The 22,005-nt window shown below is 36.1% G+C and overlaps 1 protein-coding gene across 4 annotated transcripts in view; it reads left to right on the forward strand.

Moving 5' to 3' along the window:
• The window catches only part of ARHGEF3 (Rho guanine nucleotide exchange factor 3), a 141,200-nt gene that overhangs the window by 64,762 nt on the left and 54,433 nt on the right, over positions 1-22,005 (forward strand). For 3 of the 4 annotated variants that reach the window (XM_074836211.1, XM_074836210.1, XM_074836212.1), the window contains one exon: positions 13,172-13,234. In XM_074836211.1, coding sequence (XP_074692312.1) covers positions 13,172-13,234 — 63 coding nt within the window. Of the gene's footprint in view, positions 1-273; positions 404-13,171; positions 13,235-22,005 lie in introns of those variants that run through there. The other variant, XM_074836215.1, reaches the window with a different exon arrangement.

Raw genomic sequence — 22,005 nt, forward strand, 5'->3', positions numbered from 1 at the left:
CAGTTACTGGGTCTCAAAACCCCCAAAGACCTACCTATTACTTTAAAATCACATTAATGATGTCTTTACCTTTACGATGCTGGTGCCATTCACTTGTTAGCAATTTTTAAAACACTTTTGTCTGTTCAAAATATTATTCTAAGCAATCTGTGAGGAAAAACCACAACAGAGACAGACACAATACATACACTCAGCTTATGACACTTGTAGTACGCTACATGACAGGAAGCGAGAGCAAACTGTGTGGCTGCATGGGGAGGAGTTCCTGCCGAAAAGTGAAGGAGAGACATAGGGACTCCTTTGTAGCAAAGACTTTTCACTGTCACGCTTAATATTAAGAAACCTCCTAAAATCTAATACAAAGTACCTCATGGTGTGGTGTTGCTTTTTTGTGCATCATCAGGTAAGTGTAAATTTGGGATCGTGTTACTTTTTGTTGGCATGTGTGGCATTGTAGTAAATTGAAATTGCACAGATACTGCTTCCAAGCATGCCAGAATTTAAAATTGGGTATTAATGAAACCAAAATGTTGCTTAGCAGGAATGTTTCCTTCTGTAAGGAAAGAAGTTTGTTAAAAGTTTAGATAACATACTCGGCTATTCCCAATGGGATGGGTGATGGTTTATTTTTCTCTATGTATTGGTAGTTTATTGCTGCAGGATGGTGGTTTTATGGTTTTGGTTTTGCTTTTTTATCATACATGTGTAAACATCTTTGCCTCTGTCTCCTGGTGTAAAAATGAGAATTTTGGCTGATGCTAGATTTAAATGGGAACTTTTATAGCTATATGCACAACTCCATTGTCAAAGTGAAAGCTGTAACATCCTATTTACAGTGTATTTACAATGCATAATGATTCTGCTCTGCAGCATGTGTATGTGATGTCACCTGGAAAACGGTGCAGTTTTAGACATTGCAGTGTGGAAAGATGTGGACAGAAAAGTAGCAAGATGGATAATAACTGTGGAAAATACAGCCTATGAAGAAAGTTTAAAAGATTTAGTGGATGTTGTGTGTAGGAAAATAAGACTTGATATGAGATACAAGTATACATTTGTCTCTGAGTGGGAACAGTTACAAAGTTGATGCTTGTTCTCTGTATTTGCCAAGGGCAGCAGTGGAATAAGGGGGCTTACTTCATAGCAAGGGAGGTCTAAGTTAAATATTTTGGGGGGAAACGCTTCCTGGTTCTGATGTTAATTAAGCAATATAACAGAGTATACAATTATGTTATAAAAACTATCATTTCAAACTTTTCAGTGTAATTTAGAAAGAACTGCATTGTACACATTGACCTGTTTTACATGTTGCAATGGTTAGCATTTAATACTTGATTGTTCTTAATGATTTGTGTGTGATTTGGGTTTTGGTCTGTTAATAATAAGTGAATAAGAGTAGCACATTAGGGTCACAGGTGCACAAGTCTGATCTCTAACTTTGCAACTCTAGTCCCATTTTGTAGCATCTGTCCACTTGTTGGAAAATTAGAGAGCTTTCTTTTACTTAAGAAGCAAAGTTATTTCAAAATATTTGCATATATGTTGAATAGAACCATACTTTGAGGTTCTTAGAAACGTGATAAAGATGGGGGCCTGTAGTCTGAAGCAAGCAAGTCAGGAATATGTTCAAGGGCCTGTATGCTCTTGGATTTGCTGTGAGAATATGGTTTAAGTATACTGAAGCTTAAGACTAGATTGTTAATTGGGATTTTTTTTTTATGTTCCCTGTGACAATTTTCAATAGTGAGAGAGATGGTCTGTGATAAATTTATTGCACAGAATGTTTTTAAGATGTTTTCTCAAATGCTTTATGCAGTTCTGAGTTAAATCATGTTTAAGAAAGGTAAATCAAAATTGCAGAAGGCTAATTATTGACTGCCATACTGTTAAATTGGTGTGGTCTTTTTGGATGTACTTAATACACATATTTGCTGTGGGTGTGTATTTTAGTTATCCTTCACTGGAAAATTTATAGCAGAAGAAATCTAATAAATGTCATAGTTTTCATACAACGCCAGGGAGATGCATGTTTGTGAAGTAAAATCACAGATTGTTAGGTGTCTACTAATATTGCCGAGCTCACTTTGAAATCTTTTAAGTTGGGTGCAAATTGTGTCTCCTGTTCTATATGCTTTGTCCAAAATGATTGAAGTCTTTATCTCTTTGTCAATTTTGGTTGAAAGTAGGCAACAAGTTTTACAAAAATAGAATAATTCAAGAATCAGAAGTCACAGGTATATTGACCAATATCCCATAAGCCCTGTTTCCTGAGAAATAGAGCTAAAGTGTTTTTGTGTGTGTTTATATATAGAGAACCCAAAAATAGATACAGCAATGTAATTTTAGTAAAAGTGGTATTGTTCTTATCTGCAGAAGAATCCATTTTGCATGCTGCCATTTTACTATTCTGTGTGATGCTGAAGAGCAGCACTTGAGGCCCTTAGATCAAAAGCCATATTCAGGAAACCTGTCTGTGGTTTTAAAGGTACAGCAGCATAATGATGCCGAATGCAGGAGACTGTGGGAAAGCAGACTAGCAGTAGAGTATTAGAATAACAGGGATTATTGCAATTTATGCAAATGTAAGCCAATTGAATGCCATGTGGAGACCTTAGTTTATGGAAATTGTTTCATTCTGCTGTATGTGATTCCAGTGTTGTGCCACAGCATCAGCAATCCAAGCTCTCTTTTACAATGAGAAGCTCCCTTGGATTCCTGATACTCTTAAAAACAAACAAATAATAAAACCCCCAAACCTTAAAAATAAATAATATAAGAAAAGCAACAATAAAGTGTCATTGGAATGAAGATGCTTTTCAAGTGAGAAAATTTCATTGTGATTTTTGTTTAAAGAAAAATGCTTACCTCTTACCTATACAGATGTAGCAGTTTTGGAACCAGAAGAGGTGGTTGACAGCTGTGATTAAATGCTCAACGGCAGCAAGTACAGGTCATTGCTGTCCAGTGAGAGGAAGTCCCCATGCCTTCCAGTGCACAAAACCTTTAAGGGTAGAGTTAGAGTATTAAAATAGCCTAACTTTGATTATTCTTGCTTTTACAACTAGACCTATAATAAACTGCCTCAACACAAACATACAAGGCTAGGAACCACAGCTTCATCATGTCAGCTGCCAAAGGCAAAGGAATCCAGGGGTTGTTTGCGTGTTGACTGATTATATTACCTGGGGGCACAAAGAATTGGATCTGACAGATCCCAGCTGAAAAGTGTTTGTAAGAAGAACAGAAATGTAAGGACTTTTTTAGATTGCATCTTAGTTTTTATTCACATGCTAGCTGAATTTAGAATCCTTAAATATTGTGTTAATTAAAAGTGTAATTTATGTAGCAGTTTTGAAGTTCTGACTGAGAAAGGATCAGATAGAGACTGCTGTTCACTCGTGTAACAAAGAACTCCTACAGAGAAAGAAGTAAAAGTATGTAACTTACTAATCTGAATTTGATTTGACTTTATAGTAAACTGAAAAAGCTTCAGCATGTTTAGCTGTCTGCCAGATTCCAGTGACTGATAGTCTTCCCCGTCTTCTGAAAAGGGGAAGGAAGAAGGTTAAATAAAGATAGAATAAATACCAGTCCTCAAACAAAGCTCTGCTGATCCTTGTCCTTACAGCATCCCGTACATGCACACCCATTTCCTGTTGTTAATGTTAAACACATTGAATATAACTTTCATTTCATTGTTCACTAAAGTGTTCATTTTATGTTACATTGACCGGAAAATCTCAAATCCATCACAATAAGCACTGCAGAAATAAAGCTTGCTCTCTGTGTTCAGAGAAAGGTGAAAGGAGCTGCCATTTTGTCTGGCAGAGATGTGAGTGATTTCTCAGAAGTGCTTAGATACTTTCAGTGGCAAAGTCTTAAGTGTCATAGATGACCTCACCTCCATTTCAGAGTTTTCTGCTGTGGTTAACAGAATTAGGGCAGAGTCTTTTCTCATTTGTTTGTTTTGCTTGGGGTATTAAGAACAAGCAACTTCTGTTACTAACACGGATGTACAAAGAGCCTGCCAGCTGAACATGTGCTGGGTGGGAAACAGAACCGGCAGAGCTTTGTACCAGACCTGGGGCAAACTGTGCAGTCGGGTTATTTCTGACTATTTCTCCCTCCAAAAGGAATAAAGCTTTTGTTTAGATTTTCGTGTCACTCTTGAGGAAAAGAAACCTGTAACGTCTTTGGTATTCTGAACAGTAGAGGGCAGCGGAAATATACGCGGAAACCACTTTTATTATAAAACTAAGGAATTTTTGGCTCTCTTTAGAGCTTAAGCAAGTTATTTTTGTCAACATCACATAAAGAACTATGATACTGGAATACAGTGTAACAAGTTCTGTTCCTTTTTAAAATTTTGTATTAGAATTCAGTATTCTGAAGTTATGGTCCCAAAAAACATGTATGATCAGAGAAAAAAAAAAAAAAAAAGCATTGTGCTCTGGGAAAACCTGCTTTAAGATGCTGTTATCTTCCCATGCCTTCAGGCTCTTAGAACTGTCGGTAGTACAGCCATGGAAGTGAAAGATGAGCAGGGAGGAATAATGGTACTGTGTGCAGGTGAGTGGTAGGCTCTGGTAAAGTGAAAAGAGGGCTGGCCTCAAAAAATGACGAGATTAATTTCTTCCTGTGAATGATCTTAAACTAGGGAATGAATTATCACTTGTTTGTGAAACTAATTGGTTAGCTCTGAACCAAACTTACGAGGAACACCATATTCAACAGGAAATTCAAAGGTTTCTGGCTGGTTATTGCAGAGATGCTTATGTGATTAATGACATGGTCTCCCTCTATACAGACTTCTTTCTAGAACTGTGCATTGTATCAGCCAGGCCAAAGTTGGGTTTTTTTGGCATCTGTACCTTTATTTCATCTTAGACACTTGAATGACAGTGCAACAGTAACATGATAAGGTGGAAAATGGGTAATCCTACATGAGGCTTATTCTTGTTTCAGTATCATGAGTGTTCTGGCTTGAAGCTGAGTAATGTGACACCACCACTGCCTCTTCTAGTTCACTTAAGCCTGCAGTGTGATGTTATATCCCACCATCTGTGGCAGGAAATGTTAAATTAGTGATTATTCAACTAACCTTAACATAGAAGGTTATTAATCTTTTGCCTTGTAATTTTATACCCGATTTAAGCTGGATCCAAGGCATATTTTATTAACTGATAACAGCAGGTGAGAAAAATGTTGAAGCATTTAGTGAGAATTTCCTCCCATTGTATTAGGAAAACCTATATGCTTACCTTCTAATCTGAAATATTTTAACTTTTCTATTTTCTGGACCTGTGAAACTTCTGGAAACATTCTAAATTGGTCCAGATAATTTAAATACATCCCTCCCAGTCCAGTTTGTCATTATTTCTTTCATCCTACCTCACTTCTTGCATAGCTTTTAACATCTGTTTTGTATGATTTGTGCCTCATCAGTGGACTTTGTCCTGATTGTGAATCCTCCATACTCTGTGATATAACTAACTGGGAGCTTGATACCTTTGAGAACATTGGAATGCAATTTGAAATGGAAACGGTGAAAACTTGAAACAGGTCTTATAACATAGAAGCAACAGCAGGTAGAGGTTTTGGGGTAGTTGAAGGAATAGATTTGGTCTTGGCAAGGTGGATTTTTCAGGGCTTTTTAGGAGACAGATCAACGTGTTATGCATGGGTGTTGAAGTACTGACAAACTACAAAGGAAAAAAGATGAGAATTGTAGCGTCTAAATATTCTTTTGAACTTACTAGCTTCTGTACATGGTAGGTATTTGAGAATTAGAAGGGTGCTTATAATCACTAGTATATTTGAATATATATATGTGGATTTTGCTGATAAAAATTATTTACGTATCAAGAGAATTTATAAACTTAACCGGATGTTTTTGAAGGAATGTTGTATAAAAACAGTGCAAATAGAAATGCGCATGAAAGTGACGGTGTGTTCCTGCCTTATTCCCAGCCGCTTAAACACTGGCTGTGATTCCTAGTGCAGAAGGCCATCATCAGGCTTTTGATATGAAGGTTCCTTGTAGATTGAGAGAGCTATCAGCTGGCCGAGGAGATACTGATTGCTTTTTTTAAACTAAAAGAAAACATGTAGTAGATCTGCTTTTCATGCAGACAGTGTTGGCCCTTTGGAGTGTGGCTTGAACCTTTTCTGCCCTGTGATGTTTGACTTTTCGTTAAGTATTTGGTATGTTTTCTCCCCCCGTTCCACATTAATTCCTTTCGGATTTTATTTTTGACTATACCTGATCTTTTCTGACTGTTTTTCTTTGGTTGGTTTTGGTTTTTAACTCAGTCTGATAGAGATTTGTGTTATTCTTGATAGTAATGTACCATAAAGTGGAGAGGATCATAAAACCCAGAACAGTGAATCCCTTCCTGCATTTTCCTCAACAATAAAAATGATAAAAATTTTGTTGGCTAAATGGTTTTCCCTCTTCTGTATTATTGCAATTTTTGTTTTTTTTTTTAGTTTAGGAGGGTTTATGTTTTGATTCAACTTGTATTTCATAAGACATACTTAGCAAAAATGCAACATTTATACATTAATGAATTAATGCATTCATTTGTCTCTCATAAAACAGGCAATTAGGAAATCACATATAAAACAGAGACATAAAATATGTTTACACTCATGCCTTTTTACGTATTTTCCTTTGTAAATACAGTGTGTGGTGATGTCCTGAGAATTGGGATTGAGAGTCCAGAATTGCTTTCATTATTGAACTTCAGAAAAAATATGTTAACTTGCATTTTGCCACCTAGCAATCCTTTTCAAGAAACTTTGAATTATTACTGGTATGGAAAACTATTTCTTTAACTTAGACTTAACAATGTTTACCCAAATATTTTTTAGTTCACTGCGTATTTGCCTCCCCCAAAATCTTAATAGGACATTCAGAGGAACCGTAGTAGAACATGTTAAGTTTGCCTTGTTTTTTTTTAAAAAAAGGGAAAAAATATGCACCATATATACGTATATATATATACATATTTATGTATACACATATATATTTTCATATAAGAGTGTGTGTGTATATATGCACCTCTACTTACATTTATTTAAATCATATAGTAGAATTGCGTTTTTTACAAAGTTGTGTTCTTGTAATTAGCAGTGTTGAAGTGTGCCCAGATGTATGTTCTGGAAAGACTTAAGTTTTTTAGATATTTTCATATGAAAACAATTTGAAGTACAGAATGATTAAATTGTTTTTAATTTTCCTTTATTTTGGACTTTTTGTTTTAGGGGTGGGTGAAGAAAATCTGTTTTGGTAGAATGAATGGATCCTCATTTGTTAAATGGATTTCTGTATGAAAAAAGAGCTTAAAAAAAGTTGTGTTATGTTTTGTTTTGAAATGAGTCTATTGCTTAGAAGGTTTAAGGATATTATGTGCCTGTGCAAGTACAGTTTCTTGAACTATTATTTATTTTGATGCCAGTCTGTGTGCAGATACATTTCTAAGCAATCAGAATAGATAGATGATTTAGCAAAAGTCAGCGATTCTTCTGAAAAGCATTTCCTTTCCCGTCACAGGATGAGTTTTTTTATCAAGCTATTTTTGTGCATGTTTGCTTTTCATCTCCCAGGTGGTAAAATATAAATCTCTGGTATTGATAATTAAAACCCTGTGATGGAGAGAGGATATTAATTCAGCCTTCCTATAACAATGTCTTATTGCTCTAATTCCTTTAATTAAATCATTGCTTTAATATATAATTGATTATCTTACTTTCTCATCTCTAGTGAGATAATTATTGAGAATAACTCTTCCCTCTGTGTGAAGACTGGGAAGTGTTCTGTCTCTATAACAGTGGATGTAATCACAGCATTTTAGGGGAACAGTGTCTCAAACATGAATCAAGATTCAAACCTGTTTTACACCCAGTCGTCATGCTCTGCAGAATTAGGGGTGTTGGTTGGTTGGTTTGGTTGGGGTTTTTTGGGGGGTGTGGGGTGTGTGTATTTCAAAGGACAAACCCCAAGTGTGATAGAAAACATTTTTCAGTCTAGAGGTACGCATTCAGGTGCATGTAATGCATCTGTGTGGTCAGTCAGAAAACACAGACACATCTCTATTCAGAATAGATATGTTATTGATATGCTTTTTGATATGCAGACATGTACACCTTTTTTAAGGTCTACAAATATTGTGCAGAAAAGGGGAATTACTGATGCGTTGCAAGCTGTCCTTTTTTTCCCAGCAAGGCAAACAGCTTCATAACATTTTTCAATTTAGTTTGTTTCGAGTACGTTCAAATTCTAATAAAGAAATACTCTGCAGTGAGATAGCAGATGGCATTTGTCCATTGCTCATAGCCTGATATAGAGTAATCACAGTATTTTGTATTTAGTCTATTTCATACAATGCTGCAGTATGGCATTACATATGTAATTAATGTATGCTGGAGATGATGAGTGATCATGTCTAGTATATGGATAGCATACTACTTTTTAATTGGATTATTTTTAATGTTATTAGTCTAAATTTAAAATAGAGATGGGTTCTAATTGGATAGTTCATTTTAAAATTACAGAAATACACACATTAATAGGTTTAATGTGCTTCCCAAGAACAAATATAGGGCATGTTAATGGTCATGCATCTTAAAACTTTATCCCTGCTTCATAGTTTTCGTAATATGTGGGGGCTTCTTACAGGATTTTAATTAAAACAAAAACTGATACCATCTCTAACTGGACATGGTTCCATTAAAACAACATGCATATGCAGTATCTTAGAATGTGATTGTGTTACACATGTAAGGAACAGAACTTGTGTACATAACTGGGGCATGCTTAGGTATCCATAAGGGCCTCAACTTTTCTATCCCTTGTCATGTTTGTGGTTCTGCAATTTTCTGTAAGATCTCTGCATGGGTATACTCATGGACTTAGTGTATGTCATCTTAATATAGCACATTCAGCATAGGCATTCATTTTCCCTATTGCACATGCTTCTTCAAGGCATATAGTCCTAAAAAAAAAGGTATGAGACTGTATTAAAACTAATGATTGCCACAGCCATAAATAACTGTGAGAAATATTAGCAAGAACTAGGGATACTTCCTGCGCAAGGTAATAAAATGGAATTAAGAAATCGGTCCTTTCTCACTAGTGCTATGCCTGGGCCAGTGCAGGTGTCATGCTGAATAAAGATTCACACACTGTGTTTTTTGGCTTAACACAGTCCTGTGTGACAATATAAGCTGGTATGAAAAATATACCATAATACAATATGATGCAGTTAAGATTTGTCTGATATGTTTTTGTCTTTCTAACAATACGTGCAACAGATATTTGAACCTCTTAGAGTGCTGCTTACTTAAATTCTCTCTGGAAGTTCAACTTTTTCATTAATATGCTGCTTAACTGATTTCAGTATCTGGGCTATAAATTCATTTTATTGTCAAATAAAACTTTGCCAGTTGTCACTTGGCTTTGCGGTGAAGCTTATCCCACTACGGCTGTGTGCAGTACATACCCATAACACGTAACTCTTCTGGGTTTGTCCTAAAGCTATTGCACTGTACTTACAGGTGAAAGGAACACACACGAAATTGTTGAGATCAAAGTGGAGTGAAGTTTATATTACTTGATGTGCTGTGTGATTTAAAACATAAAATGGAGAGCAACATTTAAGGGGTAATTTTCTGGAACACGAGAGATTCAGACGTCAGCCGCGTTGTCCTGTGGCAACTGAGACAGCGCTTGTAACTCCTTTGGGTAAAAGAAGCTCACAAAGAGCAGTGATTAATTTAATGAGCACTTATGCTCCCTGCACAATATCCACTGCAATCTTTGCTTCTAATCCACTTATTATGGGCAAAGCAATTTATCTGGTAGCTCAATTATTGGATTTTTTTTTGCCATGGTGTTTCCCCTACACACACATTTATACAATGATAATAGCCCTTGAAATTGTTGGTTTTAATTTTAAATTTTAAAACATTAATCTTGCAGTGGTTGATGATATGTAACAATTTCTGTATGAAATGACTTGTCTTGTATAGCTGCTGAGACAAACTTACAGAGAACATTAGTAGTATGATACTTGCAAACTTCCAGATAACAAGAGTAGTATAGTGTACATGTTGTTAGGTAGATTTTCTTTTTGTGTGTGTATTAGTTTTCAGTAAGTAGAAGAGCTAAAATAGTGAGGAGTGATCCTTTGATTAGCACAACAAAGTATAAGGTAGAGCAAGGGATCTACTTTGTGGAGGCTGTCCCAGACTCATTCAATATGTACTTGCTTTTCTTACAATTTACCTGTCTTTTCATCCCTTTTGCTGTGTACATTACAGTTGATACTGATTTGTTCCTCATGAGTGTATTGAGATTTAGCTATATAACCAAAGGCCTTGTCTCTAAGTAAGATACCGGCCTGTTGGTATTTATGAACTACATTTTGTGCTGTGCTTCACCTGAATAGCCTTGCCTTGGACACTCGTCCTCACATACACTGCTTTGTCTATATCTCTGTGTTTTGGACGCATATACCCACTTTGAATGTAGTACATAGAAGCCCACACATAGTTGCTGTGTAACTTTCCTTCTGCAGTAAGAGGATGTCCTGTCTCATTCAAGTTCACTTTAATCCTGTAGCGTTGCTGGTACGCTTGTACTTCATATTATGTAATTTAGTCTCAATCCACTTTCATTAGAGTTGGCCTGTGTTGGAAATGCCACATTCTGTGTTAATCTGTAGCTGTGTGACCACCAGTAAGTCTTTTAATCAGTTAACAGAGAAGCTATGTATTTGATGTGTGTGGTCATCTGTCACACTCCGTTAACAATGAAGTTGCATCTATTCCATTATAGAAAACATTTGGTTTAGTTCCAAAATGCATAGTATTTATTTTAGAGAGACATTTTTATTTTTTTAATGTGACCTGTCCATAGAGTATTGTGAACACGTACTCTAATCAAGCACCTGATTTACCTTTTTTCTTCTTTTTTTTTTTTTTTGAGTGATGTTGTATTACTATATTGATTCTTTCGGAATTAACTTTTAGTCTAATATTTTGCAGACTGAGGCTTAGGTTTACACCTTTTCTATACTTCCATAACTAATGGTGTCAGACATAAGCCAACACCAACCCAAGCTGTGAATGCAGTTGCATCCTGTCTGTCCATAAACCAGAATCATCAGTTAGTGTAGATTCAGGTATACCGGATCCATAAACCATTTTAATTTACCCTTCTCTTGTAGAAATCTCTATTCAAAATCTAAACACCCTTCATTTTGGTTTAACCTGTGTCTACTGAGTAGGAGGGATGGTACCTTTTAGTTTTGTAATTTCTTGTTTGCAAAGTAAAGACTCACTGTTGACTTAAGTAGAATCAATATATAATCTTTTTGAGGTAAACTAAAGGTTGCATGCATTTGTATCTACAGAAGTCTAGGTTTGAAGAATAGTCTGCAACATATTCACTAGGATCTTAAGAAATGTTACTCTCTGGGCAAAGTACTGGCTTTAAATATCTAATGCCTGTTTTGTGTTTTTTCGTCATGAATTCACATTGGCTAACCCTAAAATAATAATTCTTATTAGTTTATATGGGGGGGGAACAACCTTATAAAACAACACTACAGGATAAACAAATTATTTCAGTATTATTTCAGATATGTCTGCTCCAGAAATGACTGTGTTCTATTCTGTCCTTTAACTTGCTGCTAAAAATCTGTACTGTAATGGTAAGAGGAATTTAATTGTGCATAGTCTGAGGGTGAAGAATTACTTTTCATAAAACACTTTGCATTGTGTAATGTGATGAGAGAACTCATGATCCAGTTTCTGTTTCTGAATAATAATGGTGGTAAAACACAGCTGTCCATGACTTCAAAATTACCATTGTCAGAAAAAAGTGAGACAAGTTATGTCCTAAAAAATAGCAAAATTGTATTTAAATGATTACACAAGTCAAAGATCTGCTGAAAACTAGTGAGTAAATATAAAAAGTTTCAACACCTACAGTTTAATTTTAAAATAGCATGAAATCAAAACTTCTGGATTTTATCCTTATCTTTGTTCATTAAAGAAACAGTTCTCAGAAACCGTGTGCTTGACCTAGTAGATGCAGTGGTGGTTTTATTGGCTTGATGGAATAAAACCTTCAGGTTTCAGAAGAGCTAGGAGCATGGGTGCTAGGGAGGGGAGATAAGAGTTTTTGCATATCACTTTAAAAAAAACCCAAACTAAAAAATATGTGCACAACATGCAGCTTCTGCCTTTTAGCTGAACTTTTGTCATCTCCTAAGATAGGAGCCCCATATGGCATCTGTGTGGGGTTTTTTTGGTCTTTAAATTGCTCATCTTTGACTTCTGTAGACTGGAAACTAAATCCCAGGTATTATTATGTGTGAATGCTTATCTCTAGTTGACAGTAGAAGACAACACAGCTGGATAAATAAGGATCATGTATTCTGTGACTTCTCTTGTTTCGTAAATCTTCCTGGCCTGGTAGAAAATGTAGAACTCTGTTAAATGAAATGTCATACTTCTTATTTGAAGGGCATGAAGATTAATTAATCTTGTGGTGAACCTGTGAAATTACATGAGGGAGGACTTTCCATTTTCCAAACCAAAAACTGAATATAGAGCAGAATGCAATCACTGGCATGGATATTGAGATCCAAATATATGTTAATTTAATTCCTGCAGTACATTTCACCTACTATCCTCACTGTGTGATATTGACTGTCTGGGAATAGTATGTGATTGCTGAATGTATGTTTTGAAAAATCTAAGTACAGGCTTTTGACACAAAATACGAGTTTCTTTTCCTGACAGTCTCATTAATTACAAAAGTTTATATCAAGTGCCAGAGCACAATTTACAATATGCAATAATTACTTGTGCTTTTAGTTAGAAGAAAGTTTCTTAATTGAAGTGAACCTAACTCTCTTTAGCAAGAAAAGGAACAGCATTTATTTTACTAATGTGCTAATATGTAGCTTTTCAACTTGTGAAAATAGAGTTTATATCCACATGCACAGTGATTATAATGGTGATGAGAGAAAATAATTACCTGTATATATACACATATGTATGTGTATGACTCCATTATATATTCCTGTTTCAGGGTGAAGTTAGTGGTAGTTAGTACTATTCATCCAAACTGAGCTTTTATTTTCATTTTATTTTATAGAAAAAACGAAAACAGAGTGCTCAAGATGAAGATACAATCAGTATCTGCAGCCTGGATACAAGTGTGAGTAATTTAATTTTCCTTTTTGTCTTCCCTCCCCACAGCCTCGAACTAAAATACGGCTATTGTGGGTACTCTGAAACAAACCTGCTCATCTTTTCAGCTGTATTGTTTTCATACATAGCTTGAATAACTTGTTCTGCTTATTGCTAAAAAATTAAATTAGATTTATTACTGCCTTTCATTTTTCTGTAGTAAAACTTCTAAAGAGAAAAACAAAAAGTCAGAATGACAGTTTATTGTAAAGCAGTGAATCTATTATTAGCAAATAATTATCATGATAAAAGCACATTGTGAATGCAGGACTTAAAACCAGACCTTTTATCCCATTGCATGGCTGTATGAGAAATTTTATTTTAGTTATGTCAGTGGTGGTTAATCCTGGTGGTGTGAAACTGTGTAATGTGATATTAATACAATTGTGAGACCTACATGTGTCACTGCTGAAGTGAAATGCATATCACAGCTATGTTACTCTATCACGCTTCAGATGTGAAGACAACATCAGAAAACATGTTTTATAAAAACTGCACAGTTTATAATGTGTATACTTTTCTGTACAAATAGACTGTTTCTGACTTGTGATATTTTTGTTTCTGAAAGTAAAGGTGAAATACTGACTTGTTTTATTATTTAAAAAAAATTACTACAGTGATGTCTGCTTACTTTAAAAATAAGCTATCACTAAACTTTCTGTTGATTTTGGTGGATGTTGAATCAAAGTATTAATGAGTGTAGTTACACAGTAAACTGCAGTATTTGTTTTTCATGTGAAGTTGTGACATAAGGGTACACTTGCATTTATCATTTCAAATCCATGGAACTAAAATAGATGTAGGAAAATTTACCATTCCTTCTGTTCAGTGTTTTTATCATCATTTTCAGTGTTTGCTTAGCCAGCTGTTGAACCAGTTTTCCCTTTCTGTAGACCTCTCATGTAGTACAGAAAGAAGTTAAAAAATAGAGAATAAAAGCTGCTTTATTTAAGTTTTTTATTTATTAGTAGGTGTCAAACCTACTGCTGTGATTTCTTTAATGATCAGATTTTAATTTTGTTTTTGAAGTATGCCTATTCTTTGAAGAAGCAACTACGTTTAAGGGTTCATCTGCCTGGATGACTGCAGACAAATGCAAGATCTTGTAGGCACCTCAAGCGGGCTGGGTAGAATCCAGCACTGTTTTGGAGATCATAAACCCACAGTAGCCTAACCTTGTCTGTTAGCTAATACTTTAATGTTAGTTAATCCCATTAGGCCTTACATTGGGCCCAACTTCAAAGGAATTGTTATTCCTTTAAAGGAGTTTTAAAGGAATTGTTATTGTTCAGTGAAAAGTCAAAATTGTTGACTATTTATTCTGGACAAATTGATAGCTTTTTAAATGCCTGACTCTGATCTGGGATGGAAAATGCCTGTTTTAACTATTTTCATGCTTCTGCAAAGAGTATGTGTTTTATTCTTGTATAATTAAGACAATTATGTAAAATTATTTTGTGGAAAAGCTGTTATGCTGCTGTAGAAATACTTGGATGAGTATAACTTCTGTTTTGGCTACTAACTAAAGATTTAAATACTGTTTGAAAGGTACAGTTTCTGTTAATAGGTGAATTCTTAGAGGAGGGCAATCTAATGTGATCCTACAGCTGAATTTGGCCCACAGAAATACAGACGAGAAGCACAGGGCGAAGTGAGGTTCATGGTTTACTGATAAGCCATAGAATGTCCTTAATTTCCAGCTATTAAATGCTACTTAAAATTTATAAAATGTTTTGTCCCTGATACTGCTTTTCTGCGTAACCATTATTATTGGCAAGACAAGTGAATATAAACATGAATTGGAGAAAAGATAAAGCAGTTAACTAAATTTTCTATGCTGATCTATGAGACAAAGATTATTAAAACTATTGAATTTTTGTAAATCCCTACTTTAGAGGGATCTTGTCAATAAAATGTGCGAAGGGCTGTTAAGAAAACTAATTCCTGCTGCCTTCAATGAGTAACTTCACTACTTAATTTAAATGCATACTGAAGTCTGTATTCTTAGAAAATTGTGGGGGAAAAAGGGGCAAGAAAGGAATAGATGAAGAAGCTTGAATCTTTCCTTACAGGACTTCAGAATTACTCAGGTCAGCAGGTGGGGAATATCCCGTGAGGATATAATGGGTATGGTATGCAGTATATGTTGAAGAATGGTCAGATTATTTAAATGCACAATTTACGTATATACTAGTTGATTTATCTTTTTTGCTTAAGGTAGCCTCAAGCCTGTCATCATTCTTTCTGTTACTGGAAAGTACCCATTATCTTATGCTGTACAGCCAGACAGAATATACTGTTATCTTGTGTCTTTGAAACTTACTTTGCCCTGTTCAGCATGTGATCCTGTGATCTCACCACTGATAATAATTGGTGTTAAGGCTAGTTTCCCTCTGGCTGTGATAGAGGACTTAAGCTGTCAGGGTGACTTGAGAGGGAAAGTGCTTTTGGTTTGGAAAATCAGCCTGGCATGTGACCTCAGAACAACACCCTCAGTTTTTTTAACTTTAGGTAATGGTTCAAGTGTGCCCATCAAAACTTGGTGTTGTTGACATTAAAACAAGTTGGACAGGAAGAATTATGCATTTTCTAATGACTCATGTTCCTGCTAATTGTAATCATCCTGGTAAAGGAGGACTACCACCTTTGTGAGCCTTCTGGACATGACAATTTTTTTTTCCTTTCACATCATATTTTGCTGATGGATAATGGTTAAGACAGCGTGGGTAGGCATCTAGATTGAACGCCTGCTCCTTAAGTTCTAAGGGTCTCATGTCATTAGAAAATTAGTCTTCTAGCTGCACTGTGGAGTGTTGTTGTGTGAAAGGGGCAGTTGGAATCCAGCAGTCTATGGCTGAATACTTCTCTGTAGAAGTATTTTGTTCTGTGTGTGTGCTTAAAAAGCATAAGAAAAGGGAGACGTGCTGGAAGATGCTGTTTATACTGGGTAGAGATGTGTCTTCTGTCGTCTTGGGTTTTGCTCTTAGACATAATTGACGTTCCAAACAATTCAAGATTTTGTTACAGGGCAGAGAGTTGGTTGTCTGTCATTCTCATGTTTGTGAAGGCAAATTTCAAAAAGAAGGCAAATGTAAAAAAGAATCCATTCATACCTCATAGAAACCAACTGTGGTGGTGTTATGCAAGATCACCTTTCCGTACTGTGTTGCTCTCCACTGTTTGTATACAAGGCCAAAAAAAATGGGGGGGGGGGCTTGAAAAGAGAAGTCTCTAGAATAATCAAAAGTTTGGAACAGTTTCTATATAAGAAACAGTCAAATATACTGAAACATATAAACTGAAATCAGATATACTGGGGAAAATAAAAATGGTGGGTAATGAGTTCTATGAAATACAATCAGTGTAAGGTTATTCGTTCTCATGTGATTAAGGGCACAAAATGAAACTCTTTATAGATTCATATCAAACCAAAAGGGATACTACTTCACTGGCATGGAGTGGCAGAATTCTGGCATGGTGATCTGGATACTGGAGGTTTACAGGAGTTCAAAAAGCAGATTAGACAAATTCATGAAAGAAAAAAAACCCATCAAGAGTTATTAGACTGAGTGAAACCATCCATCTGAAGAAATCCTTGAACCTGCATACTTCTGCAGTCTGGGAGAGTAAACTATGTGTGTATCACTGGGTGTTTACTCTGCTTTCACATACTTCCCTGGACAGCTGTTTTTTACCATTGCTGGAAACATGGTACTGGCCTCAGAGATCCATCCTTAGCCTGAGTCATAGCCATTCCAAGATGACTTTAGTCCAATACACTACCTTTTTTTCTTCCAAGCAATGACAGTTTTGAAATGACATAGTGAGGGCTCTGCACTTAGCTGAAGCCTTTGTATTGCAGCATGATGTAAATAATTAAATGTTCAGGTGTCTTTTTCTAGCGACTCTCTTATGCCTTTTAAAGATGTGCCAAATTGCTTATATGTATATCCTCAATGAAAGCATTTATTTTCCATGGCAATGGCTAACAATGTAAAAATTTGAATGCATGTGTTCCTTATTATGAATTTAGATTCTAACTGGGATAATTACATGTTATCTGTAAAAATTTAATAATATATATCTCAGACTGTAATAAAATTGGTTTTTTTTATTAAATAGCATATGTATTTAACAAATCAGCATATTAGACTTCCCTGTGCAGCATAATGAGGTGAGTGCCTCCAGTTCAGTTCTGACAGCTCACTCAGCCACCACTGTAAGGAATCGCTGTCAGCCGCCTGCTGCAGTCACTCCATGCTGGCTTCACCGGCATCACCTCGGGAAAATGCCTCTTTTTTTATCCTTGCCAGTGGAAAGATCTGGCCATCTTTTACTCTGTCTAAATTTTACATTTTGTATAAATGCATCTGTTCACCACCTTTGTCCAGGAGAGGGTGGGGGATGGCAAAGAAAGAGGGTATTAACTATTTAAAGACTGGAATGCTTCATACCTTGGAAAGCAACATACATATGGGTCTCCTGCCAATTTACATCATCTGTCTACAATCTTTTTATAAAAACAGATTTTAATTTTTTTTATGACTGACCAATGCCAGACACACCTGTCTTGTTCAGGGAATCAGTCATAAAGACAGAATTTCCTTTCACAGGAAATGCTGGTTGGAGCTTTGCTGACTCAGGACAAGGACTGGTAACCTAAACATGTTAAATGATCTTTGTATTTGTTTAGTGATCTGGACTGGTATTGATGCTTCAGGAGTTGATAAACTGGCTTGTTAAACTGACTGGTTGGTCTTGGCTCATTTTATTGCCAGCTTGGAGAAGTGGATTTGTAAATCCACTTAATGTCAAATAGTTTGTGATAACTTGTGACAGATGTGGCCAGCAGACTCTGAGGGTTGAGTGCATGAACATACAAGGCCACTAATGTCTGAAGTCTGATTTAAAGGGAAATGTACGTATTATCTAACATGCTTTTATTTATGCTGACCTCCACCAGAAGGCTTAACTTGCATTCAGTCTGTGCAGCAAACTCAGCCTGTAGTGTGTTTCATGCTTGTGCTCTTAAAATGGTAATATGTCTAGATTTGCAAAAACCTAATACAAAAATTGACCTTTTCAGAATAAAATTATACTTTTTTAAGCAAAATCCTGTTCAGAAGAAGAAACAGGGTGATGGCGTGCAGTTCTTCTCTGCAATCAGTTGAATGCAGAATTTGTGGTAAACTCATGAAAGTTGCTCTTTTTTTTCTTGTTATATTGTGGAGAAGGAACAAAACAAATACTTGATGAACTAAAGTAAAACACTTTCATAAAGAAGATCATATTCCATATGCAAAGCCTCAGAAGAGTTATTTATTTTGCTTATATAGAACAGTTATTACTGAAAATAAAACTTTTCCAAATGGTCGTCTGTTAGGGCATTCTGGAGAAGTCTTACTGCTCATCTGTCTACTTGCAAGTTAATAAAATATGCCGCAATATAAAATACAAACAAAAAGTTACCCAGACTTAAGCTGCATTTGCATACACTAGATCAGAGTTCATTAATTTTGATTGCTTTTAGTGCTGAGTGATCACTTGTTATGTATTTGAGAGTCAATATAACTGAAATATTCTTTGACCTAATTAAACTTAATTATAAACTCAATAATATCTGGTTGCTAAAGTATGGCGAGCTAGCTTTGAAAAGCTTAGAGAGGATTACTTCTACATTAGCTTATCAGAGTTGAGATAATTAAAATATATATTGTATCTGGGTCTTTTTATTTCTGTAAACTCTGGTCTGTTGCATGTTCATAGTATGAAAGGCCTTCAGCTTGCCCAGTAAGATGTATACAGTATGTTTGAATTATGCATGACTTTTTAATATTGCTGTATCACAGAGGCGGTCAGTGCTCCATCTGGATTCAGACTTCATTATAAAGTGACTGTTCTTAATGCATTATTAATCCATCATATGATTGTTACAGACTAGACACAGTCTGCTGTTGGTATTTGGAGTAGTGTAATGTCATTTATCTTAAGGCTATGTTTTGATATTCTTTTGCTATTTCTCATTAAACAAGGCCTACGAGTGCTCTACTGGAAAAATGTATAAACTGCTGGTTATGCTGCATTCTTTTTTTTTCCCTGCATTCTGGAATGATCTCAGACTTCCTGTGTAGCGTTGCAAAACAATTACTCTTTATTTACCTGAACAGCTTCTCAGAATTTGGCTAATTGTTCCAGTAAGTCTCAGATTATTCTGGTGAAGATAGTAAATGTGTAAGTTGGACATCTTCAATACAAATCGTGTCTATACAAATATGCCAAATCCTCTGGAAACACAAACTGTCTTAAAACATACTTGTGCAGCTGGGAACTAAGAAAATGGTCTCTTGTATGAATTCACTCAGTTTCTAGAAATTAAAGCTGATCTATAGTTACCTTGAATGAAGTGTGGTTGTTAAAACTAACTTTCTTTAAGGTTTAATTCAAACTATAATAATATCTTACTGTGACTTGCTAGCATCTGTTTGCTCCTATTTAAATTCATATACAAGATATAATTTGAATACAACATCCTTTGCTGAAGAACAGAGAATCTACTGACCTCAGGGAAATTGTTCGCTTTTTTCTTTTCAGAAATTACATATGGAAGAAAAAAAGACTTTGACTAATTAACATATATGGGAAATTCAGTACAACTCTGCCCATGTGCAAGACTATTAAGTGATTCTGTATGTGTTAAGGTTTCCAAAAGCGTTTTTCCTCTTGATGTGCAGTGTCTTAGTATTGTCTTATTAGTTCTAATCTTAGTAGATTGTCTTAGTAGTTCTAATGTGCTATGTATTTCATATAAAACAAGGTCTGTTTACAGACAAAAAAGAAAGAGTATCTGAGTAAGGAATACCCATTATTTAACTGCGGTCTATAACAGAAAAATGGAAAATTGGGATCGGAGAAGGAAAATGCAGTTTAGGGAGGTAGGCTACAGTCACCTTGTCTTTGGCAAACTAATAAAGCTTTAGGAAAACAAATATTATTGCCAGTGGGTCTCTAGTTTTATATTTTACAGAAAAGGAATAGTGTACATGAATAAGCAGTGTTTATAATATTCATTTATATATGTAATATATAAATATATACTTAATATTCATTTATGACAGCATGTTAAAAAATGATCAACTAAATGAAAAAGAAAAACATCAGTCCTTCTGAATACCATGTTAAAGAAATTATGTAGTCTTTTTAATGAAATAAAAGTGTGACCAGAATAAGCATTGTGGTCTGACAGAATTACTGAAGCTGTTGCTGTATCAGCAGTAGGTTTAACATAGGCAAAGTATTTACAGAGAGACTTTCAGACGTTATTTAAACGGAGTTTATGTAGAAGGTATGAATAAAATTTGCAAATTATATTTTTTCAGGGAAACAGAAATTGCTTATGTCTACATTAACACAGATCTATCATTGTCTGTACTTGGTCTTTTAACGGTTGGTGCTTTGGTAGGATTCATCTTGCCTACCTTTTGGCAGCTGTAGCTGTGAGTTATCTAGATTTCCTTTATGCTTTTCAGATTTGGATCTTGTTTTGACAAGAACATGTAAGAGAGATCAGCTGAATCTTGCCTTGATACTGTCTGTGAAACATATTTTGTGGCAAAGGGAAGATACTACCGAAGAGACTGGAAGGAAGATATAGGTACAGGTTCTAGGGAGGTTGCTGGGACATGGGTGTGCCTTGTGCAAGAATGCATAAACTGGTGTGGTTTTGAGCTCATGGTACAGCTGCAGGACTTTTTGTATCTCTTTCTAGCATTCCCTCTTCTAGTTCTTTTTCTCCTCCAGCTTATTGGAATGGATGCCCTTTTGAATAGACTAGACTATTTCAGGTGGAGGGGACCTACAACCATCACCTGGTCCAACTGCCTGATGAATTGAGGGCTGACCAAAAGGTAAAGCATGTTGTTAAGGGCATTACCCAAATGCCTCTTCAACACTGACAGGCTTGGGGCATCAACCACCTCTCTAGCAAGCCTGTTCCAGTGTTTGACCACCCTCTCAGTAAGGAAAAGTTCCCTAATGTCCAGTCTAAGCCTTCCCTGGTGCAGCTTTGAACCATTCCCACGCATCCTATCACTGGATACCTGGGTGAAGAGCTCAGCACCTCCCTCGCCTCCTCCCCTCCTCAGGAAGCTGTAGACAGCAATGAGGTCATCCCTCAACCTCTTTTTCTCCAAACTAGACAAGTCCAAAGTCCTCAGCTGCTCCTCACAGGACATTCCTTCCAGCCCTTTCACCACCTTTGTTGTCCTCGTCTGGATGCGTTCCAGTACCTGAACACGTTCTTAAATTGTGGGGCCCAGAACTGCACGCAGCACTCCAGGTGAGGCCACACCAACACTGAATACAGCCGGATAATCGCCTCTTTTGACCGGCTGGTTACGCTCTGTGTGAGGCACCCCGGATGCGATTTGCTCTCTTGGCTGCCAAGGCACACTGCTGGCTTGTGGTGAGCCTGCTGGCGACCAGCGCCCCCAGATCCCTTCTGCAGGGCCCCTCCCCAGCCACTCCCCTCCCAGTACCACTGTATCTGCTTCCAATGCTGGTAATGGCAGAATTGATCTAGCTGAACACTTGCCTGGTTCTGCTCCATGGGAGATCAATAAGTAATAGGCAGAATTACTGAAACCATGTGCAAAATAAGGGAAGACCTCAAGGGTTTTCTTTCATCAAAGTACATAAGCCTGTAGTTTGGCTGACTTAATGTTGGAATAGTCTCACTGAAAT

This window comes from Strix aluco, chromosome 11 (assembly GCF_031877795.1).
Source record: "Strix aluco isolate bStrAlu1 chromosome 11, bStrAlu1.hap1, whole genome shotgun sequence".
NCBI classification, from domain to species: domain Eukaryota; kingdom Metazoa; phylum Chordata; class Aves; order Strigiformes; family Strigidae; genus Strix; species Strix aluco.